Here is a 21,733-nt window from a genome sequence, read left to right as displayed (position 1 = left end):
CAGGAGGTTTTGGAACAAAAGTCATAAACACAATTTCTCACTCCCCATAGCTGTGATCAGAACAGCTATCGTTTGCTGAGCTGGCCAGGAGTGTGGAGAGCGCATGTGGCTATAATTCTGTGTTTTGGTGCATGTGTCCTTTGTCTAGCAGATGCCATTTCCCTTCCTAAGGGCAGTCATTTCACATCCCCCCTGCCTTCTGCTATCCTGCCCATTCCGGATTCCAGATCCTGGTGTGGCTCTAATGTTTTCCCTGCTACTCCCTTGTCCTCCTCTGTTGCTGTCCAGTCATCATAGCAAATAGTAACAGGACCGTTTACTGCTGCAAGGTACATGTCGGATTTGGAGAGGAAGTAGGAATCTTGGAATATTTAACCTCCAGTTAGAGAGGTGGAAACTGAGGCTTGGAAAGGTCAAGGAATTTGCCCCAAAGTCTCACGTAGCTTGGGCTGGAATCCATGCTTGTCTGGCTCCAAAGCCAACACCTTCTTTACATTCCATTCCTGTTTCTTCCCTTGCCCCCAGAAGGTCAGAGAAGCACCATGATCTCGAGGCTCTGAGCTGGCTTCTGGACTTTAAAATATTGCTGAATAAAGTTCTAGAAGTTGCAAGTTAGTACAGAGAACTCCAGGATACCCTTCACCTACACTCTGTTAACATTTTGACACATTTCCTTTGTGTATGTACATACTATTATTTTCTGAACTATCTGAGAGTAAGTTGCTAATAGGCCTCCCCAAAGAGCCATCCGAAGGAGACTCTGCCTTGTAATTTATGAGAGCATCGAGGCCACCCAGAAGGAACGCCGCCTTCTGCCCCCTCTTTCCTCTAGCGTGGGACCTCCCTCCAAGGAGGGACACCTCTTGAGCTTCTTGCTTTTGCCCTCAACCTTAATCTGAGTTTTTCAAATTCAACGCAGACCGTAAAACTCAACTGCCTTCTTGGAAATTGGCTCTCTCTAGCACCTAAAAAAACCGGAACCTCTTCTTGGCCAGGTAACACAAAGGCAAATCAAAAGGGGCTTTCTGTAGGTTTCTACCTGTTCTGTGAAGAGGGGGACAGAGGGAATTCCCTCCCCACCCCCGTTACCCAGAGCTGCAGCCAAACTGTAGTCCCTGCGAAGTCCAGTCTGTTTGCAAGACAGTTACCAATGCTGGTAACCTTTTCTCTGGCCACTGCCTCAGATAAAATTCCCTTTTTAAACAATTAACACTTTTGCTCTTACTTCCTTTGGTATGAACCAGCTCTGTGGCTATAAAACGGCATTTTGAAAGTGGAAACCAGAAGGAAAAAATGTACTGTCTGGTCTGTGTGTGGGATGAAGGGGAAGGTGCAATTTTCCTTATCTGACAGGTCCATTAAAAGCAGGATTTAGAATTTGTTCACCAGTAAAATTTGTTGATTTACCCATTATGGTGAAAATGAGCTTAAATATCTATTTGAGCCATGCATAATTCCTAGTGTTTTTTTGTTGTTGTTGTTTCTTTTTTTAGAACTAGAAAATCAGGGAGGCCTTTCAAAAATGTAGATCACATTTGAAGACAAGATGCCTTAGGAAAACAACCCAAATGTCAGGATGAACGGATAAAGATGAATGTGGGATATACATACAGTGGAATATTACTCAGCTTTAAAAAGGAGATTTTGACACCTGCTACGACACGGAAGAACCTTGGAGACCTTATGCTGATTTAAATAAGCAGGACACTAAAGGACAAATATTTTATGGGTCCACTTATATGAGGTTTCTAGACCAGTAAATTCATAGAGACAGAAAGTATAACGGTGGTTGCCAGGGGCAAGTGGTGGTGAATTGGGGAATTTCTGTTTCGTGGGTACAAAGTTTCAACGATAAAAATGTTCTGGATGTGGATAGCCGCTGGCTGTTAGTTGTACAACATTTTAAATGTATTTAATGCTACTCAACTGCATAATTAAAAATGGTTAAAATGGTAGATTTTGTGTTCTGTTTTGCCACAACAAAAAATTTAAATGCCCCATTGGCATATATTTGTGTTTGTGTGTGTAAATATGGACACGTTGGCCCCTTACTTAGTATTGGCATTTTTTTTTTTTGACATCATTAGGATTAGATGCTATGGAATTAGAACTAGAGCTTCTGTTTGGCATGTATTATTATTTCTTCAAGTTTTCATTTGCTGCAAGCCCAACCTCATTTCCCCTCCTGAACCGGGGAGCTGAGCATTTTGAGGAATTGTTAGTTCCCGGTGGGAGGAAATGGTACGGCGGTGAGTTAGTGTTGGGGTACTCTGTGCCCATACGCTGGCCCACACTGGCCCAAGTGCCCAGGACAATGCTAATGTGAAGGCAGTTTACACCCAGTAGGTCCTTCCGCGAAATCTTGCAAGGATCAGCTGCAGCCTCCGTCTCTGAAGCATGCAGCCTTGAAGGGTCGGCTTCAGATGAGACACACACCGGGGCTGGCTCTTCCTTGGTGCTTGGTAGGTCTTGGGTTTGTAAAGCTGACCTCTGACTAGTATGGTCGACCCTCTCCGTGCTCTTTTTGCCCTGTTCCTTTTCACTTTGTTCCCCCGGTCCTTTTAAGTTAAGGAAGTTAAAGTGGAAAGAAGTCAAGAGCTTCCCCCCACCCCCACCCCAAACTTCACAGGTGGTGAGGGTCTTGTGTTTATTGTATTCAAATCCCTAATGCTTCTTATCTGGTTCTGATTTCAGTAAGTGCTTTCCAGAACTCAGAAACACGGAAATCTGCCTATTTACAATAGGAGCTGTGCTGGGCTATTGGGAAAAAACCCCTGGAAATGAGAAAGTTCCTCTTTTCTGTTGCAGGGATGGATCCTAATACATTGTGCTTGCCAAATCCAGACCTTATCCGATTCCCCAAAGACCGACTTCATAATGGCGGAGAAGGGTTTCCTCCCCCGTGTGTCTTTGAGATCAAAAGAGGAAGTCCTGCTTCCTCCAGCATTGGCTTGTATTTTTCTTAGGATGAGTGAGTAGGAAGTATATTAAGTAGTCCTCTGAAAGCCTCCACTGCCGGCGCGCTACGCATAGCTAGCAGAACCATGCAAAATAATCAGCTGAGAAGGGCCCTTCTCTCGGTGTTGAATGATACCTACGTCTCCACACTTCCTGTTCACTTTATAAGATGGAAGAGCCAGGGATCAGAGTCCACGTATAGGCCGGTATTCTAATTCTGTGTTCACCGAGTAGTTTTACAACAAAGTACGTGATTTGTTATGTTCAGAAGAGAATCACTGTTCCTCATTCTTGGCACAGTTAGCTGATTCCAGCCACCAGATCTTGACCCTCATGTGGCCTGGGTATTTGATTACAGATCCTAGAGTCCTGGAGATTTTGATGGTCCCTTCATAATTTTTCAGAAGAGGAGACAGAGTCCTAGAGAACCTCGGCGACTTGCCCACAACTTGTGTATTTCCCCACCATTACATTTTCCCCCCCTTCACACCCTTCACTAACTGCTGAAGAGCAAAAGTAGGCTGTTACACATTTTATCTAAAGCATACAGATATTGCATATCTTAGCAGAAACCAAACAATTAATAATTTTGCTAGCCTCCTCCAACCTGAGAGCTTTGACAGGTGTCGTATCTTTAAAAGGCATTTACTGGAAGTTTGAATCTTGGCTGCCAGGTCCTCTTAGTAAGTTTCCTTAGAAGCAAGCAGAATATTTAACGTCTCCTTGATCTTGGAGTGTGCTTCTCAAACAGCAAAAACGGGGGTGGGGGTGGGGGTGGGGGGGGTCTTATCTTGCCACCAGATGGCATCCTTGTGAATCAGGAACCGGTAGAAGGAAGGCATGGAGGGAAGCTCCCGGTGGTCCAGTGCTGAGGGACCTGAGTAGGGAAGTGCTTTACAGCAGAGGACCAGGTGTGCATGCTTTAACCAGGGATCCCAATAACAGCCGGAAAAGCAGGAAACGCCAGTACTCCAGGAAAGGGTGAGCAACACAGGTGACTTAGCAGTTCTGGGTTTCTCCAAGCACGCACCTTACTGATTCTGTGGTTAAGGCAGAAAATAGAGGAGCTGACTCGGCCCCCAGGAGGAAACCGCTCTCAGTAGCAGAGGCAGGAAGGGCCCAAACCACAGGTGAATCCACCCAGGCTGCAGACCCCACAGAAAGGTGAGTGGGTGAGAAGGTAGGATGGGGGTGATGCAGCCTGACTCTGCCTGCCCAGAGCAGAGCACCCCTATTTATGCCGGGCCATCCCTTTCCAGCGCTGGGGAGCCTGGTAAAGCACTCTTCCTTGGCCATCCATGAGGATGCAGGACCCACAGGTTATACAGTGGCCCCTTTGTGCCACAGATATTTTTCTGAAAAGAGGACCCTGGAACAGTGTTTTCACTTTGGCTTTGGTGCCTTTAAACCCCAATTGGGCTCATGCACCTTATGGCCGCCTACCTCAGCTCCCAAAGTCAAGTGTCAGCTGCGCAGGATCCTGCAGCAGGTTCTGCTTTCCGGCCTTCCCTGCTCATCACTCCTCTCTCTGTCCCTGCCTCCCATTCCTCTTTGTTGTTCTCCTGCCTCTGTGGCTACTGATGCCCCCATTCTAACTCGGAGCCCTCTGGGAGCCATGGCTGCCCATGCTCTCCAGCTCTGAGAATCTTGCCCTCGCCCTCCTCCCCCTGCCCCCGGCTGGCCCCGAGGTTGCTCTCCCCCAACAGCCTGTGCAGTCAAAGCTCCTGTTCTCCCACTTCCCGGGACTGCAGGACCACTGGGAGATCCTGGTGCCGTGGGCATGGGGGGGGGCTGGGATGTTGGTGATTCCCACGTAAGGCCAGGATTATAATGAGTGATGCAGGGTATGGCCGTGCTCTCTATCCCCCTTCATGTCTGTCAGTGACCAGTCCTGTGTCCTGAGGGTTGTGGGGCTGGTTCTCTGTGCACTTCTGCTCCCCTCCCTGCTGCCATGTCCTCGGAGATTCTGGCGTTCATCTAGAAGGCCCTCTGTACCACCTTGTCTGGAATTCCTGGTTCTCCTTTACCAGAGGCATTGCCACCTCTGCCCTCCTCCAGCCACCTTGCACCTGTCATTTCTGGGCTCTCTGTCCTCCCCACTCCCTCCCCGGATGATTTTATGAACACCACTGGTTACCCCCTCCCCCATATCACCTGCTGTGTGCTGGTGAGTATGTTTGTGGCCCTAACACAGCCCCCCACTCCAGCCCAGTTTCCAGGATGTCCCAGTGCCACCAGCTCGTCCAAATATGCTTCTAAATCTGTTCTTCCTCCTCCATTCTGTTGGCACCCCAAGTTCCCATCACCTAAGTCAAAATCAGGTGTCCTTTCTTCCCCTCGCTTCTTCTGCGATCTGGGCTGCCCACATCCAGCCCACCCCAGGACCCTTACCTATCAGTACTATCTTTCACTGCTCCCTGAGGGGTCCCCCCAAGCACACATCAGTAGCTCCCCAGCCAGGTGGGCTCACCCCCTTACTATGACAAAGGGGACCCTCCAGCGATCCTGCCCCCCAGGGCCTCTGGCCTCACACCTTGATGCTGTAACGATTCTGAATGATACTGTGATACTAAGCACACACCTTAACTAGGTCTGTGATATTTGCTCTTGTGGTTCCCCTCACCTAATAGACCTTTCTCCTCCTCTCCCCTTAGGCTTGAACAGGTCACACATACTCTCTGAGCTTTGAGAATCTGTTCCTGACCCTCTTCCCCCCTCTCCCAATTCCCCATTTGCTGTGCTGGCTTCATTCTACGGCAGTTCTCTGTGTGAGTCCATCATCCCCCATGCTCTGTATTCCTGGTCCCCAGCCCCACCCAGGACAAATAGTAGGAGCTCAGTTACCATTTCATCAATGAAGACAGTTTCAGAAATGCTTGCTTTGTTACTGATCCGTCTCTGCCAGTAATGACTAATGCTCCAGCATTTACTTCCCTGTCTTTTGGTTCCCTTCTGTCAATTAGTTCAGAATCATTAGACCGGCATTGAAATATACTTAAGGAGCTGCTTTTCTTAAAAACTGCTTCAGTGAGGTCTTCGCTGTTTTGTGATTTTAAACTGACTTTCAAATGCTGCTCATTTTACAATGGTACGTTGCTACAGCTTAAGACCGTCCACTGTCTCATACTGTAATTTTGTATAATTACTACAAATCCTATACCTAACGCGATACCAAGCCCTGGCATGCAAAAAGAAAGTTTCTTTAGAACTAGGTACAAATTTGCACTGTGCCAAGGAAGTGGTTTCTGAGTCTGCAGACAAAGGAATATTGCAGGGAAAGACTTAAGACAGTGAGGACATCATGTCAATTACTTACTATTTACCTCGTGTCAAACCTGAGTAGATTTTAACAATGAGCTCTTTCCAGGTACATGCTTTAATCTCTGTATTACAAGGTTAAAGATCCATCTGAACTCTCTCTTACCCAGAAAATCCTTCGGAAATAGCAGAGTTGTGAATCGGGAATGACGTGATGCAGTAGGACTGTTCTCGAACTTGTCCATGGAGGTTCTCTTAAAGGCTGAGGGGTGGGTAGTAGGGATTTGGGTGGTATGTTTGGGAGTATATAGCTGTAAGGTAGATTAGTTTCTTTGAAAGCTCATGTTTTTCCACCTGAATTTATTTTACTTTCTATTTGATGATATGTAATAAAAGAGTGTTTAAAATTAGTCACTGACAGAAATCGGCCTTCAAGAAGACTGGTTAAAAAGCATCCGAGATCAGAGAAATACTGCTCTGTAGGATGATAATCCCAAATTACCTTCCCCTGTCCTGTACCTGTACCACTAATAGATGTAGTAATTCCTTCATGTATTTATTGTCATCTTCTGTATTCCTGGCACTCTGTGAGGCTTGGAGGATGGAGATAGAAACAGACTTTGCTTTGGATTCTGAGAGCTTGCCATTTTGGGGGTGAGGTAGGAGTGGGGGGGCTCCTCATCAGACGAGCTTTTCCTGACCACCACACACCTTCATACTCAAAACTTTGCCTTTCCCCTCCTTGAATACACATCTGAATGTGGACGCATGCAAATGGACAAAGTCTTGCTGGCTCAGCTTGCATGGCCCTTCCCTCTGGACCTTCTCACGGTGCTTCTGGGCAGAATAGTAGCTGCTCCCTTTGAGACCTGGGGCGTGTTTATCAACTTTCAATATTTTTATTTCATTTGTATTGGCTTTGTCTCTGAGACTTCAGTGGTTATGGTAGCATGAACTCAGTGCAGTAGAATGGGCGCCGTTCTGGGATCCTCTATCCCATGGTTTCCTTCACTCTGTGTGGGTGATCCAGAGTGGATTTACAGGCTCCGCCGCCCCCCTCCCTGCACCAAGAGCATTTCTTCAGATCTGTTTGGTTTTCACTGAGCTCTTACTCCCGCCACCCCCACCCTAGCTTTATTCTATTTCCAGTATCATCTACTTGTTTTTAAGGCCTCATGGGTGTTGTGGGCAATTACTAGGATCCTTCCATCTTGGTTTTTATCCAGTTTTTTCCTGTGGGGATATAAAAGTATGTCAGAAACAGTAGGATATACAAATCATTAGCTTTTTTTTAAAATCACGAATTGTGGTTAAATGGTACGCGAACTAAAGAGTCGTCCCACTACGATGGAGCTTTGACCTTTGTCTTACTTGCCACTCCTGCGCTACTTCCTCAAAACCAGAACAGGCCTCTCGGCGTGGGTTTGCCTCCCCGCCGTTATTTTACATGGTTCCTTATATTCATGTCCAAAGGAGAAAAGGTTTTGAAATGACTTCCTTACTTTTAACCCCAGCTATAAATCCAGTCTTGGCAGCTTAGACGTTTGTGAAGTGAACAAAGCCCTTAGGAGGATCTTTGAGAAAAGATTTGCAATAACGGTTGACGTGGTGCAGTCACTGCTGAGGGGACTGGGGAGCACCTCCAAGCAGGTGGCTCTCATTTGTACTGGTCGTTGAGAACCTTCTACAGGGTAAGCCTAGCCTGGACTCTGCAATGAGTCTCTTGATCGGCAGAGCACAGAGACTACAGGTGTATCTTAAATAGTTTATTCTCACTTAAGAAAGATGGACAGCTGCTTTCCTTCTGATGGAGAAACAGAACCTTGTCTTTGAGCTTTGGTTGACCTTGGGTTTGGGATGACTGGCGGGCGTTCTCAGCCTACACCACACTCAGAATGCAGGCAAGGTCTGCAGTTTCTAACTGCAGTTTCCCTTCGGTGTTGTGCTTGTGAAACAGCACTGGGGATGCAGAGCTCCCCTCCCCTGGTGCGTGAGCCTCCCTCCCCCAATCTTCTCATGTTTCACCCGCATTTAATTGGACACTCGGTTTAGTTGAGCCACGATTAGAGTGTTTCTTTGTTATCGGAGAGTCAGCAGCTCTTTCTCAACACACACACACACACACACTCCTGTTTCATCAATTTTCATAACATGCACTTAATTTGTATATAAAATAGGCCACAAGTCTAACTTTGAGAAACAGGTTTGAGAATAAGACCACGTGACTCTGATGGTGCGAGCAGGAGAGCAGAGGTGCCGGAGAGAAGAACCTAACAGTTGTGAGCACCCAGAGTCCCTTGGGCAGGAGTCCGTGTGGCTTGAAACTGAGGGCTTATTTAGCCCAGAAAGTTAAAAGTGCTTTTATGAATGCCTGCTCTGTGTACAGGAGCCGAGGGATGGGAACCAAGATGCCATTCGTGCCCTCAAGCACAACGGTGTGGAACAAATAAAAATAATGACAATTTTTTAAAAAAATGATGTGATTTAAAACAAAGTTATGGGGCTCACAAAGGCTAATACCAGGGGTCAGAGTGGTCAGCTAAGAAAGAGCCAAGGCTGAGAAGGGTTGAGGCTTCACTGGCCAGGGCCTTGAAGAATTGTTGTTTTGTTTAGTATTAGGGTTTTTTTTTTTTTTTTTTTTATTGTGGTAGAATACACAGGATGAAAAATGTACCATTTCTCCGTGTCCAATTCAATGCCATTAGGTACACTCACAGTGTTGTGCAACCATCACCACTGTCCATTTTCAGAACTTTTTATTTTTTTATCATCCCACATGGAAATTCTGTACCCATTAACCTCATTAACTCCCCATTCCTCCCTCCCCCTAGCTCTTGGTAATATTATTCTACTTTCTGTCTCTATGGATTGGCCTACTCTAGGTGCCTCATTGTAAGTGGAACCAGACCACATTTGTCCTTATTTCATGTAGTATCATTTTGAAGTTCAGGGATGTGGTAGCCTAGGTCAGAATTTCCTTCCTTTTCATTGCTCAGTAATACTCCACTGCATGCACCTGCCCCATTTGGTCTTATCTGTTGATCTGTCGACGGGCACTTGGGTTGTTTCCACCTTTGGCTATTGTAGATAGAGCTGCTGTGAACATGGGTGTGCAAATATCTGCTTTTAGTTCTTTTGGGTATGGTTGAATTTGACACGAGTGAAAGAGGTTATAGAGGGTATGTTGGCTTTTACCTTGATATTGTTAAAATCTTGAAACATTATCGACTGTTCATAAGTGCTCCTTTTCTCCATTATTTATGTTCTTTGAGAGCAAGGACTGCCTTCTAGGTTTGGCACTTAGTTGCCTGGGATAAACATATAAAATATTTCTTTTGTTTCTGGAGTTCCTAGTCCAGAGCCATCATACACTATGGTAGTTGGTCCCCAGAATGGTAGGTTTTGCCATCTTTTTTTTCTGGCTCATTAATTGACATGTGTTCAGAGAATAGAAAACAACTCTTAAATTAGCCTTAGCCAAACATAATTAGGGAAGTACATTTTCTAATGCAGAGTCCCGATGTAGATAAAACCCAATTCAGCAAACATTTGTTGAGAATTTGCTGTGTACCAGATGCATTTTAAAATGGTAATTTAGAAAAAATAATAAAATGTGTAATTTCAGAGCAATGTCAAACCTCAGTTGGAATACCTTATTGGTATTGAATTTTAAATATAATAAAGGTAGGTACGTACCTTTTAATATGAATCTCTAGTCTTTTTTATTGTGAGAGCGTCGTAACAACATTCAAGATAGTTTAGAAAAAAGAATAAATAATATCCAGAGTCCCGCTCTAATATAAGCTCTATTTTCATTTGATAGGGTGAGTTTGAGGGTTGAACTTACACATAATTTATTTTGAAAATAAAACCCTTAATGTTTCTGGTGGCAATTATTCTAAAATTTATTTTTTAAAACCCTAGAAGTAAAGCGGAAACCAGTGATCTCAAATTTGGAGGCTGCTTTTTGGGAGGTTTCCGTAGCAGTTTAATGGATGAATGGAACCACTCCCTTAGTGGAGCAGCAGAAATGACATCTGTCCTCTTTTGGGGGTAGCCCAGTGGACTGTTGAGACCTGTTACAGGGCCTGGGTGTTGAGGAACCTAACCTGTTCCTCCTCCGATCTTCTCTGTGTTCAGGGATCGAAGGGAATGTTTTTATGACTTTGCCAGGGGAAAATTACAATTTAAGATCCTTGGAGTAGGTGGAGGAGGTCAACCCTAGATTTAGACCACACATATCAGTACAGACGGATGGGTGATGGGGCTGGACGTGTTGGACGGAGTTAGTGAGGACAGGTGATCGTGGTTAGGGACCAACACCCATGAAAAGCAGGGCTTTCCACGTGGCAAGAACGTGAATTGGTGGGGTAGGTGTGTTCTGGGGACATGGGCAGAACGATGGGCCTAGGGAGGAATGGAGCTGCTTACAGGCTTCTTAGCCAGCCAGCCTAAGAATCTTACTGGCGAGGTAGGTGAGGGTCCAGAGGAAGCCGTTGGAAATTAGTCCCGTGGCAGTGCTTTGTAAGCTGTACATGATGTCACTGTTAGCTGCCGCCACCTCTGGTCGGGTTTTTGAGGCTATGAGTGGAGTTGTTGAAAGATGGTTGTTTCTTAGGCTGGTGGGTCTCAGGGCTGTGAGGTCTGATGAGTTGGGAGTGGGGTGGCCGGAGGCACAGAGATCTTTTAGGAGAGGATGTTAATCTGTAAGTGGCTAGTCTGGGGTGGGGCGGCAGGAGTGGAAAGGCAGACAACGATGAAGAGGCAGAGGCTCCAAAGGAAAGACTGCTAGGATTTGCTGCCAAGGAGGCAGAAGTCAGGTGGGAACCCGTTTGGGAAATGAGGGAACCAAAAAACCGTGTATATTCATAGGAAGTGAGTAAGTCAGGACTGACTGGAGGGGTGATAAGAGGTTCTGTTTTTAGAATAATTGTGTCTAACATTTATTATGTATTTTCTATGTGCCCCCAGACAGTTCTGAGTGCTTTGTATAGTAGCCTTATGAAATAGGTTCTGCTACTGGCCCTACTTTTGCAAATGAGGGGACCAAGGCACAGTTGATTGGTAACTTGCCTGAGGATCACACACTTCTTGGCAGAGCCAGGATGCAAATCTAGAGTCTTAACTCAAGAGCCAAGCTCTTCCCGAGTATGCTTTACTGCCTCATTGTAATAGCCAACGTGTATTCAGAGTGCCCTGTCGTGTGTTAAGCTCCTTGTGTGTATTTGTCACATCTGATTCCCATAAGAACTCAGGAGATGAGGGTATTTTTATCATTTTCTGGATCTGGAAACTTGGGCACAGAGAAGTTGAGTGGCCTGCCTTGGTCTCACTTCCATTGGCATGGTAGGTCTCTGGAAGTCAGCAATATTTATTCAACTGGATTGTCCTATCTACATATGCACTCCTGAGAAAGCTGAATTAATTGAAGTATATTGCGATATAAATTCTTGAAGAGTTTTTGGATTAAATTTTCTGTCAATGTCACTGTTTGCTATTCGCTTGGAACTACTCCCTTTTTAAAAGGGGATTAATAATTGAAATAATAGTGTCTCCCTTTATTGCTGTGCCCGTTTCCATTATTTAACATGCTGTAAGACTTTAAAAACAATCCCAGGCACGTTGTTTCCATATTCTGGCCCCGCCATTTAGATGCTGAGCCTCAGTGGGGACGGATGGTCTTGTCTATAGCACTTCTTATGTTGTTGGTGCTTCATAACATTTGATGATTGTCATCGACCTTGTTACCTCCTGCGACTCGAGGTTTGCTGAGGGTCTTCAGTCTGGGTTGGACTTGGCATGACCTCGTGGAGCTGCGATTGAAGCCATGGTCAGAAGGTGCCCAGATGCAGTATCTGTCTGGGTAACAAATTGGTATTGAGACCAGTCATCTCTGCACCTGCAGGGGAGAGTTTCCGTGCCTCTTTAGAGCATCTTTGGTCTGTCCCTCTCCACAGATTCTCCTCCTTTCTTCACATGTCAACAGGTCTCTCTGTAACTTTTAACCTCGTTTGACTGCAGGTGTTTTTCTCTGCCCTTTTGTGCCATTGCTCCTCCGAGGGAGGTCTCCACGTAGAGCCTTTAACCTCGGAGCATACAGAAATTCCCACTCACCTGAAATCGTACTCTTGGGTTTCCTGCCGTCTCTTTCTCACCAAATGTAGTTGGTTCATTCCCTTCGCTTTTGTTCATTCCCTTGATCTTGCTCAGCATCTGCCCTCGGACCCACCACCTTTTCTTTGAAACCTTCTTCCCTCTTGCGCTCCCCCCTCCCTCCCTCCCTTCCTTCCTGGTGGTGGTTTTTTGTTGCTGTTGGTGCCTATTCATTTTTGTTTGATTTTTAACTCTCAAATCTATACCGTCTGAGCTGGAAGAGCTCTCCAAGATTGGTACTCTCTGCATTCCTCTTTTTTCCACAAGCCCTCACCCTTGACTGTCTGATCCTTTCTTTTCACTTCATACATTTTTGCTCTTCCTCCACCATCTGCAATGCAGGCCATGAGGTGAGAAGTGCGTCCACTGGCCAGGTATGCCCTGGGAGCAGGGCACTTGCCCCTCCTGTCCCCATCTGTTTCTGCTCATGTCTCCGCATCCCCAGTCCTGCCAGACTTGTGAAGAGCTTCCTGGCCTGGCTCACTTGCTGCTTTTGCCTTTTACGCCTCCTTCAGAACTCAGGTCACTTATTGTCTCTGACCTTGTATGTGTGTGGAGGGGCTAGATACCCATCTCGCCTGTGACCCTGCGGGAGTGATAGAAAGCTACCCCCACCCCCAGAGGGGGAGTTCTGTGACCCTGTTGCTCTAGCCCACCTTACCCAGGGACCCTTTCTTCCCACCCAGGTCATATGTGAGTCAGACTTTGTAGTTTTAATTACACTATAACCTTTAATGTGTTTTTCCTCTGGTAGTTATGATGCATCTTTCGTCTCAGATCCTTTACTGTAGATCTCATTGCTTCTGCCTACCTGAGGACCAGACCTCTTCACAGATTTCCTCAAATCTAGAAGATCTGTGGTATCTTACTGCACACGTCACTTTTTTTTACTGAAAAACATATAGTGTCTCTGCATGGTCCTTTGTGTTCCCTATGGTGTATATATGTCCATGGCACGTGTCTGTCTTCTCTTTCACCTTTTCTGATATGGTCAAGGTCCAGCCCACTTCTTCTTCATCTTCTTCTTCAGCTTAAAACTAAAACTTGTAGCTATATTTCACTTAATTCTGACACACGAGCAGTGTGTTCTTTTAAACTCTGGAGTGTGTGTAACAACCCTGGTGTTGCACTTACATGCACTCACAAAAGCTCGAAGCTTTTGCAGATCCTAATTAATGAACAGATATTTCCGTTCATGCAGCAGATGGATGAAGGAATGAATGAATTGGCTGCCGTGAATTTTCTAAGGTTCAAGTTTCATGTTCAGAGTCTTTAAGTTTGCATCTTTAAACTAGGAAACCTGTCTAGGCATTAGTTTGATTAGGCAGCAACCCCACCTATGTCATGAAATATCTCAGGGTCTGATCTTTAAAATGGGATTTTTGTGTTCTGCCTTATTGTTTGAAACTCTTAAATAGTTCTCCTTTTGATGAACATCACCATAGAAGGAGAATTGCATACATATAATTGAATTCACAGCCAAGCTATGTCATGGTCATGTAGATTTTGCCAGAAGAGTAACTGGCCATTGTGTGGTTTTTTTGTTGTTGTTGTTGCGTTTTTTTGTTTTTTGTTTTTTATAGCATGGGGTTTTGTTTTTGTTGTTTTAAGCTGGGTGTCAGCATGTCACGACCATTGCGATGGCCCATAGTCAGAGTGGAAACTTGACCCAGCTGTGTGTTTAATCCAGAGAAGGCCATGGCATCCCACAAGTATGGCTCGCATACCAAGTCTGACCCTCAGGATTAATTGAGAGTTGCAGAAGATGATTTTCTAGATGAACTTAAGAAACTTTATTTAATTTTTTTTTTTTTTTTGGGTGCAAAATGGTGGTTTTATTAAAGCACGGACAGGACCCGTGGGCAGGAAGAGCTGCTGCCGAACTTAAGAAACTTTAAACAGAACTCTTTCTAACTATAAATAGCAGGGCAGCTTTGTCCTATTTTTATTGTAGAGCACACAGAAGATGGAAATCAATATTGGAAGAAATGCTTTATTTCGCCAAGGAAAAAGATCATACTCAACACGATTCTTATTTTTCTTGGCAGGCTCTTCTCAACCATCTGTGAGTCCAGGGGAACTGTCTCTACCATCCATCCACCCAGCAAAATCAGAGTTAATAGTCAGCGTTGGCGACGAGATTAGGCTGTTATGCACCGATCCAGGATTTGTCAAATGGACTTTTGAGACCCCGGGTCAATTGAGTGAGAACACACGCAATGAATGGATCACAGAGAAAGCCGAGGCCGCCAACACAGGCAATTACACGTGCACCAACAGAGATGGTTTAAGCAGGTCCATTTATGTGTTTGTTAGAGGTAAATGTGTAGCTTTCTTTCATGCTATGCTTTAGAGAACTTAATGTCCTGTTCTTAATTATGGATGACATGTAGATGGCTGAGCCAGAGAGAAAATATTACTGGCTGGGTCTCCGATGCCTAAAACAAATTTTTCTTTGTTAGTTTCCCCCCATCTTTTGATACATCGTGGCCATAGGTATGACTCCAGCTGGAGGTCTGCAAGGCTGAGATACTCTTCCTAATGAGGTTACAATATGGTTAGCCCATTTGTCCTGGCACTGTGAGTAAACCCTGAGAATAAATTAGGCCCTTTGGGAAAGCTGCATTTTAATGCCTTGAGATCCTAGATACTCCCACTTAGTAAAAACACTTCAGGGAACTAAAGGCCTCTGAAGGCCTAAACAGACCAACACTTCAAAAGAACTGACCCACTTTTAGGGAGCAAATTCCAGAAAAATAACGCAGTCAGCTAATCACCCCATGTCCCCTCTTAGGTTCTTAATAGTTGTCAGTTGATTCATTTAAAAAAAAAAAAAAAAAAAAAACAACTGTGACCTCTTAGAAACAGAAGAAAAATATGATCGTTGGATTTCCGTACCCCATTTCCTATGATAAACTCAGTGATTCATCTGTGTTTGTGCTTTTAACATCCTTGTCAAGAGGAGGTTTGCTGACAGTGGGAGGCAGGAAGAATCTGTTGATGTAAAAACAAGTACTTAAAGCTTTAAGAGACATACCCAGGTTATAGGAGGAGAAATAGGGTCCAGGTTCTGGTCCTGAGTTTGTGCCTGGACTGGGGCTACCATTGAAAGAGGCCAGCATAGGAGTCCTCACCCACAATACTGTGGAAGAATAGTGAATAAATTTGTCCTAGATGGCAGATCTGAGCAAGCTCTAGAGTTTCAGTTTCTCACTGAAACATTTGGATAAGATCATTGGCTCTGTCGTCCTCATGTAATTGTTGTTCAGGAGACAGAATTGTGCAAATTTGAGTTCTATCAAGGGTTAATAAAGTTGACTCCCATAGTGTTCACTATAAAGAAGATTGCTGGGTAATTGACTCCGCCTCCCCTTAGTTTATGTTATTCTTTCCTAGGTGGGTAGCTGAAAAATACACATGGATAAGGCACAGCTTAGCCTCGGGGTATGGTTCCATGACGGTTGGGCTAACCTGGGTGCTGTTCTTTGACATTCAAGAAGGTACTCTGGAGTTTCCAGGTGGTCATGAAGTATCATTCTGCATATTAACACAGTGGGTAGACAACTGAATAAATGGGGAAAACGGCTAAATTAGCCAAGTCAGTCTCTCAGAGTTCATGGATTTTCTTTAGAAGGGAAGTCTTGCTCAGTAACTTAGCACTCCACTGAATTATTACTGATTTAAGATGTTTGGATACTTAAGTAAGTTATGTTACAGCTATGAAGGAGATTGGGGCATTGTAGGAGCTAGCCTTAAGCAACTGAAAGAGTAGATGGGAAAATAACCAGCGATGGCCTTGGACGTTAGTTCCGCCATCATGAGGGACTTTACTCATACAACAAATGAAGCTGGGAGGTGCATAATTTACTCTGGAAATTTTTTTTTTTTCCAAAATTAAATGGTAAGTATATTTCAATGAGGCCAAATTGATTTTTTGTGGGACACCTGAATTTCAGGTGGAAAGGACAATTAAAAAACATTTTAAACATGATCTGTTGGCCCAGCCATCTATCTGTATTATCTTTACACAGCAGAGGTGGCTGTATATTGTGTATATAGAATGAGGTTTGTCTTTGCTTATAGGAGGTCCCGGTCTGCCTGAGGCCTTTCCAGTCCACACCTGGTGTCCTGGCATAATTCTTAATAGCACTCCCTTTCACTCACAAGTGTCCTGGTTTGGATGATGTTTACTACAGTATTCCTGAAACTCATAAGCTCCCCTTGGGAATATGGCTTCATTTGATGTCCAGAAGTTTATATTTATACATATCTTTAAAGGAATATGAAGGGTGAGGCCCACATGACGTTTGTACAGCATGGCCTGTTAACAGTTTTGCAGATTTTATGCAGAAGCTGAAAGATCCTGGAGACTGGGGACTCCGGAGAGGGGCCCCCACAGAGAGGGGTAGAGGAAGAACCCTAATAGGTATCATCACACTGGCTTAGTCTTGGCCCATCCTCCTGAGAGTATTCCCTGTTGTAGAAGAAGAGTAACTGTTGTAATAAAATATCCTCAGAGTTTTAAGAGCTCAAGTTGCAGTATCCGTTGGACTGTGGTATGCTAAGCCTTTTCTGGGCCGTGTCACTTTTTAGGAGAGTCACTTTTTTGAGACTTCGGTTTCTTCATCTCTGAAATGGTAACGATAGTGCCCATCGCATGGGAGTGTTTTGAGGATTAAATGAGATAAAGCATAATGGTCCGAGCTTAGTGTCTGACATGTGAAAGGGGTTAACAAATGTTCACTGTTGCTTAATTAGTACTACTTGGATGAATTCAACTTTAGCTTGCAAAGAAAAAAAGATCAGAGTCCTCTGAGATCTTTTAAAAATGTTTTCAGTGCCTGTGACCAGCCATTCGAACTACTGATTTTTTAATGTGCTTTAGATCCTGCACAGCTTTTCCTCGTTGACCTTCGCTTGTATGGGAAAGAAGACAATGATACGCTGGTCCGCTGTCCTCTGACAGACCCAGAGGTGACCAATTACTCCCTCAAGGGGTGTGAGGGGAAGCCTCTTCCCAAGGACTTGACGTTTGTCGCTGATCCCAAGGCTGGCATCACGATCAGACACGTGAAGCGCGAGTATCACCGGCTCTGCTTGCACTGCTCTGCAGACCAGAAGGGCAAGTCCGTGCTGTCGATGAAATTCACCCTGAAAGTGAGGGCAGGTAGGGTCCTTTTCTTTCTTTCCGCTGGGAGGCGGCGCCTCCGTTGAGGGAGAGGCGCCTTCTCTCTTCTCCCTGGTGCATTTTAGTATCGGCAGTCAGGCAGCTGGCCCTTCATCACTTCCCCCAGCTCCCGTCAGTTGCTTGTGAATTCTTCGTTTCATAGCCCTCAGCCCCCACCACCAGTCCACGGCCACGTCTAGTGGAGACTGGCTTTCAGACCACAACGGGGACAGCTGTGAAAACCGACCTCAGGACACGCAGAGTCTCATAACTGCATGAGGTGTTCCTTCCAAGAGAACCTCACTGGGAGGCTTCCCTTTGGCTGTTTGAAAAGATTAGCATAGGGGCGCCTGGGTGGCTCAGTCATTAAGCGTCTGCCTTCAGCTCAGGTCATGATCCCAGGGTCCTGGGATGGAGCCCCGCATCGGGCTCCCTGCTCGGTGGAAGCCTGCTTCTCCCTCTCCCACTCCCCCTGCTTGTGTTCCCTCTCTCACTGTGTCTCTGTCAAATAAATAAATAAAATCTTAAAAAAAAAAAAAGAAAAGAAAAGATTAGCGTATACATGGTTCACTCCTTGATTGACTATTGATAGAGGGATTGACTTTCTCCTCGGTGATGTGATTTTACTGTATTCCCAAACTATTCCCAATCTGAAGAGGAAGTACCAGCTGAATATGGACCTTGGTATTATGGGGGCATTATGTAGATTATTTCTGTAGCTGGAAGATGTCTAGATTTTGTATCTCCGAGATCATCAGATTCAACACTAGTTGGCATACAGCTACCGAGTAGTTTTTTATGAAGGCTTTTGAAAAAGTATGCTCATTGGAATTAAGGAAAGTTTGATTATTTAAAAAATGGAGATTTTCAGGGGCGCCTGGGTGGCTCAGTTGGTTAAGCAACTGCCTTCGGCTCAGGTCATGATCCTGGAGTCCCAGGATCGAGTCCTGCATCGGGCTCCCTGCTCGGCGGGGAGTCTGCTTCTCCCTCTGGCCCTCCCGCCTCTCATGGTCTCTCTCTCAAATAAATAAATAAATAAATCTTTTAAAATAAAATAAAACAAAATGGAGATTTTCAGAAATGAGCAAGAGGTTATTATTATGGCACATGGGAAAGATGCCTGTTTGGTGAAAAGAATACGATTAGTCGTAGGTCACGTCCGCGCAAGACCGTCAAGGTTGTGTGAGGTAAAGATTAAAGCCGCTTGCCTATACCAGGGTTTCTCCCTGTTTCAAAATAGCATTGTCCAGCAGCATTATCGTCTAATGCACACATTGCTGTCGTTTTCACTCGATGCTGACGAATTTGTTTGAAGGATGCCAGATTTAATTGGCTGACGTCTTCAGATCTGCAAGTAATGCAGACCAGTTAGTGCCACACTGGATACCTTATTTAAAAGACCACCCAGTAAGGTGTATGCATTTGCGGAAATGTGGTAAGTGAAAATGGCCCAGGATCGTGGAGCACGTGATTTGAGGGCCCCATTTCTGTTTCTTCCAGCCATCAGAGCTGTCCCGGTGGTGTCGGTGTCCAAAGCAAGCTCTCTTCTTAGGGAAGGGGAGGAATTCTCTGTGATGTGCTCGGTAAAGGATGTGTCTAGTTCTGTGGACTCCATGTGGATCAAGGAAAATAGTCAGGTGAGTTGAGTGGCTTGTTGCCTTTGTTTTTCTCAATATATTGTTCTCGCCACGTGGGAGATTGGAAGGTTTTCCCTTAAACCAGTCTATTCATTGTCCTGGGGAGGCTCAGCTGGACCGTCTGTGTGAGGTGGGGATGTGTCTGGGCGTGTGTCGAGATGCACCCTTTCGTAACACCATATGTGGATGTGTACATTCATTATTCGTGACAAACGCGTGTCATTTTGTCAGTTTATTTTGAGAAAATCGAAGAGGGAACTCCAGACTCCTGTTATTACCGCGTGCTGTTTCTTTGGCTTTCATAGGGAAATTTTTAAGAAAACTTCTGATTAACCGCACAAGTCCTTTGACTTTTAAGACTATTAAAACTATCCAGGCCAGATTATTTAAAATAGTGGGAAAAGTTGTCGATTTTTTTTTCCCTTCCTTATATAAAAGAGTAAACGGTCTCAGATAACCAACCAGGGAGCTCTTTCCTTTCCCACAAAGTGGCCTATCCATTTGAGAGATGGGTTTCTTTTTCTATTGATCTGACTTCCCCCCTCTGAGGCTGGTTACCTGAGATCAAGTTGCTAATGGTTTTCTATTTGTTTTAGTCACTATTAATAAAATGGTTATCTTTAATCTGAAACATTTGGACATGTTTAAGTTCTCATTCATTTAACAAATGCATATTGAATGTGTACTATATGTTAAATGCTGTGTTAGGCATATCTTAAGTAAATTTTAGCCGGTTATACAAAGTTTCTTTTTTTTTCTTTCTCTAAATACTCATTAGTAGCAAGGTCTTTCAAATGTCTAATTTCCCAAATATTTCACTTTAAAATTTCCATCAACTGAATATTCAATAATCTTTATTTGCATAATCTTGGCCATCTAGTTAATTAGCTGTCATGGTGGTTTTTCTTCAGTACACATATATTCATTACATTGGAGAAAAGAAATAATATATTTTCCTCCTCCTTCTCTTCCTCCTCGTGCTCTGTATTTAACATTGGCAATTTCATGCCTGTTTAAAGAATTCTTTGCTAGATAAGTAACCATGGTGATTAGCGTAATGCAAAGTACTATGACAGTATTCACGTGGACTTGTGATAGATGATACCTTGCTAATGAAACCTGCCATTGACGAGGAGAATGGATTGTACTAGAGACTTGTTCTTTCAAACCAATGGCTCAGAGAAACAAGTTTTAGTTTCTGTATCATATAATTTAATAAAAACGGTAGCTTATGTATGAATTTTTGACTAACCTTATAGAACACAATCCTGTATTAATTGGCTTTCTGTAATCCTTGATTTCAGATGAGAGAACAGTTTAGACCATGTGCGTATTTGAGCTTCCGCATAACTTGAAAATTAGCCTTTTTTCGATGAGAAATTAAATTGCCCCAGGCAGTTTTGTTCTGAACCATTTTTCCCAGGAGTCCCGCATGCCATTCCCAATTAATCCACTGGCGCTGGATGATAAGCCTTCAGTGTTGGGAGCTCTTTGGGGAAATCCCAGTGTGCACCTCAAGGGTTAAGGAAAACCAAATCACATGCAAACAATATGTAATGTGTGACTTGCAGATGGGGCTCATGGCTCTATGCCAAGGTTCATCCATAAATCTTTTGTTGATATCCTTTGGCTTTATTTGGAATATTTAGCACTGTTAGCACTATCAGAATTATCTTAAAAATCCATGGTATTTTATACTGACCATTTAGAAGAAGTTTAACTCACAGTGAAATTTAGGATAAGATAACTGTTCTAGAGTTTTTGCAGTCATTTGTTTTAAAATGTTAAGAGAGTCTTAGAGTTGATTCAACACTTGGGAATCTTGGTTAACTTCTCTAATGCCTCTACACCCTCGTATTTTTACTTTTTATTATGATATTTGACAGTATCCTGAATTATGGTCTTAAGGGTTCGGTGTTGGTATTGAATCACTTAGGACCAAGCTAATCCTTTCCTCACTGATGTGTTCATTGTTCCTATTTAGCTCCCTGTTGTAGACCCTTGGGCTCTTGCAAGAACTAGAAGGAAGACATACCAAAAATCTAGAATGTGTTTATGTTACCTGTCCATTGTCACTCTGCCTTTGCAGAGACGTCTGTGACCTGATGGACTAGGAGAGGACAAAACAGTGTCACCTCACCTTGCTATTGCATCTTCCTCATTGCCGTTCTGCAACAAAATGGCAGATTTCTGCCAATTATTAGAAGAATCTCTTGGAAGAGAGTATCTTCATCTCCGCATTGTGCTTCAAACTGGAAAGGCCTTTAATGACCTTTGCTTTCTCATTCCCTTTTATTTATTTATGTAAAGATTTTATTTATTTATTTGAGAGAGAGCAAGGGGGAAAGGCAGAGGGAGAAACAGACTCCCCGCTGAGCAGGGAGCCTGACGTAGGGGTTCGATCCTAAGACCCCCAGTTCATGACCTGAGCCAAAGGCAAACTCTTAACCAACTGAGCCACCCAGGCGCCCCTCTCATTCCCTTTTAGAAAAAAAAAGCTGAGACTAGTGGTGTCCTTGACTTGCTCAAGATCTCAGTTACTTAACAAAGCAGGTTTCTC

The 21,733-nt window shown here is 44.3% G+C and overlaps 1 protein-coding gene across 2 annotated transcripts in view; it reads left to right on the top strand.

Annotated features, from left to right (window-relative positions):
• KIT (KIT proto-oncogene, receptor tyrosine kinase) overlaps positions 1-21,733 on the top strand; it is an 81,882-nt gene that overhangs the window by 21,897 nt on the left and 38,252 nt on the right. For both annotated transcript variants that reach the window (XM_028100732.2, XM_028100731.2), the window contains exons 2-4: positions 14,418-14,687; positions 17,255-17,536; positions 19,037-19,173. In XM_028100732.2, coding sequence (XP_027956533.2) covers positions 14,418-14,687; positions 17,255-17,536; positions 19,037-19,173 — 689 coding nt within the window. The remainder of the gene's footprint in view (positions 1-14,417; positions 14,688-17,254; positions 17,537-19,036; positions 19,174-21,733) is intronic.

The sequence above is a fragment of the Eumetopias jubatus genome, unplaced genomic scaffold (assembly GCF_037043125.1).
Source record: "Eumetopias jubatus isolate StellerSeaLion01/CBP00866 unplaced genomic scaffold, mEumJub1_p1.0 scaffold_2, whole genome shotgun sequence".
Taxonomy (NCBI): Eukaryota; Metazoa; Chordata; class Mammalia; order Carnivora; family Otariidae; genus Eumetopias; species Eumetopias jubatus.
Note: the sequence above shows the minus strand (reverse complement) of the source record. Positions and strands in the feature narration are given on the sequence as shown.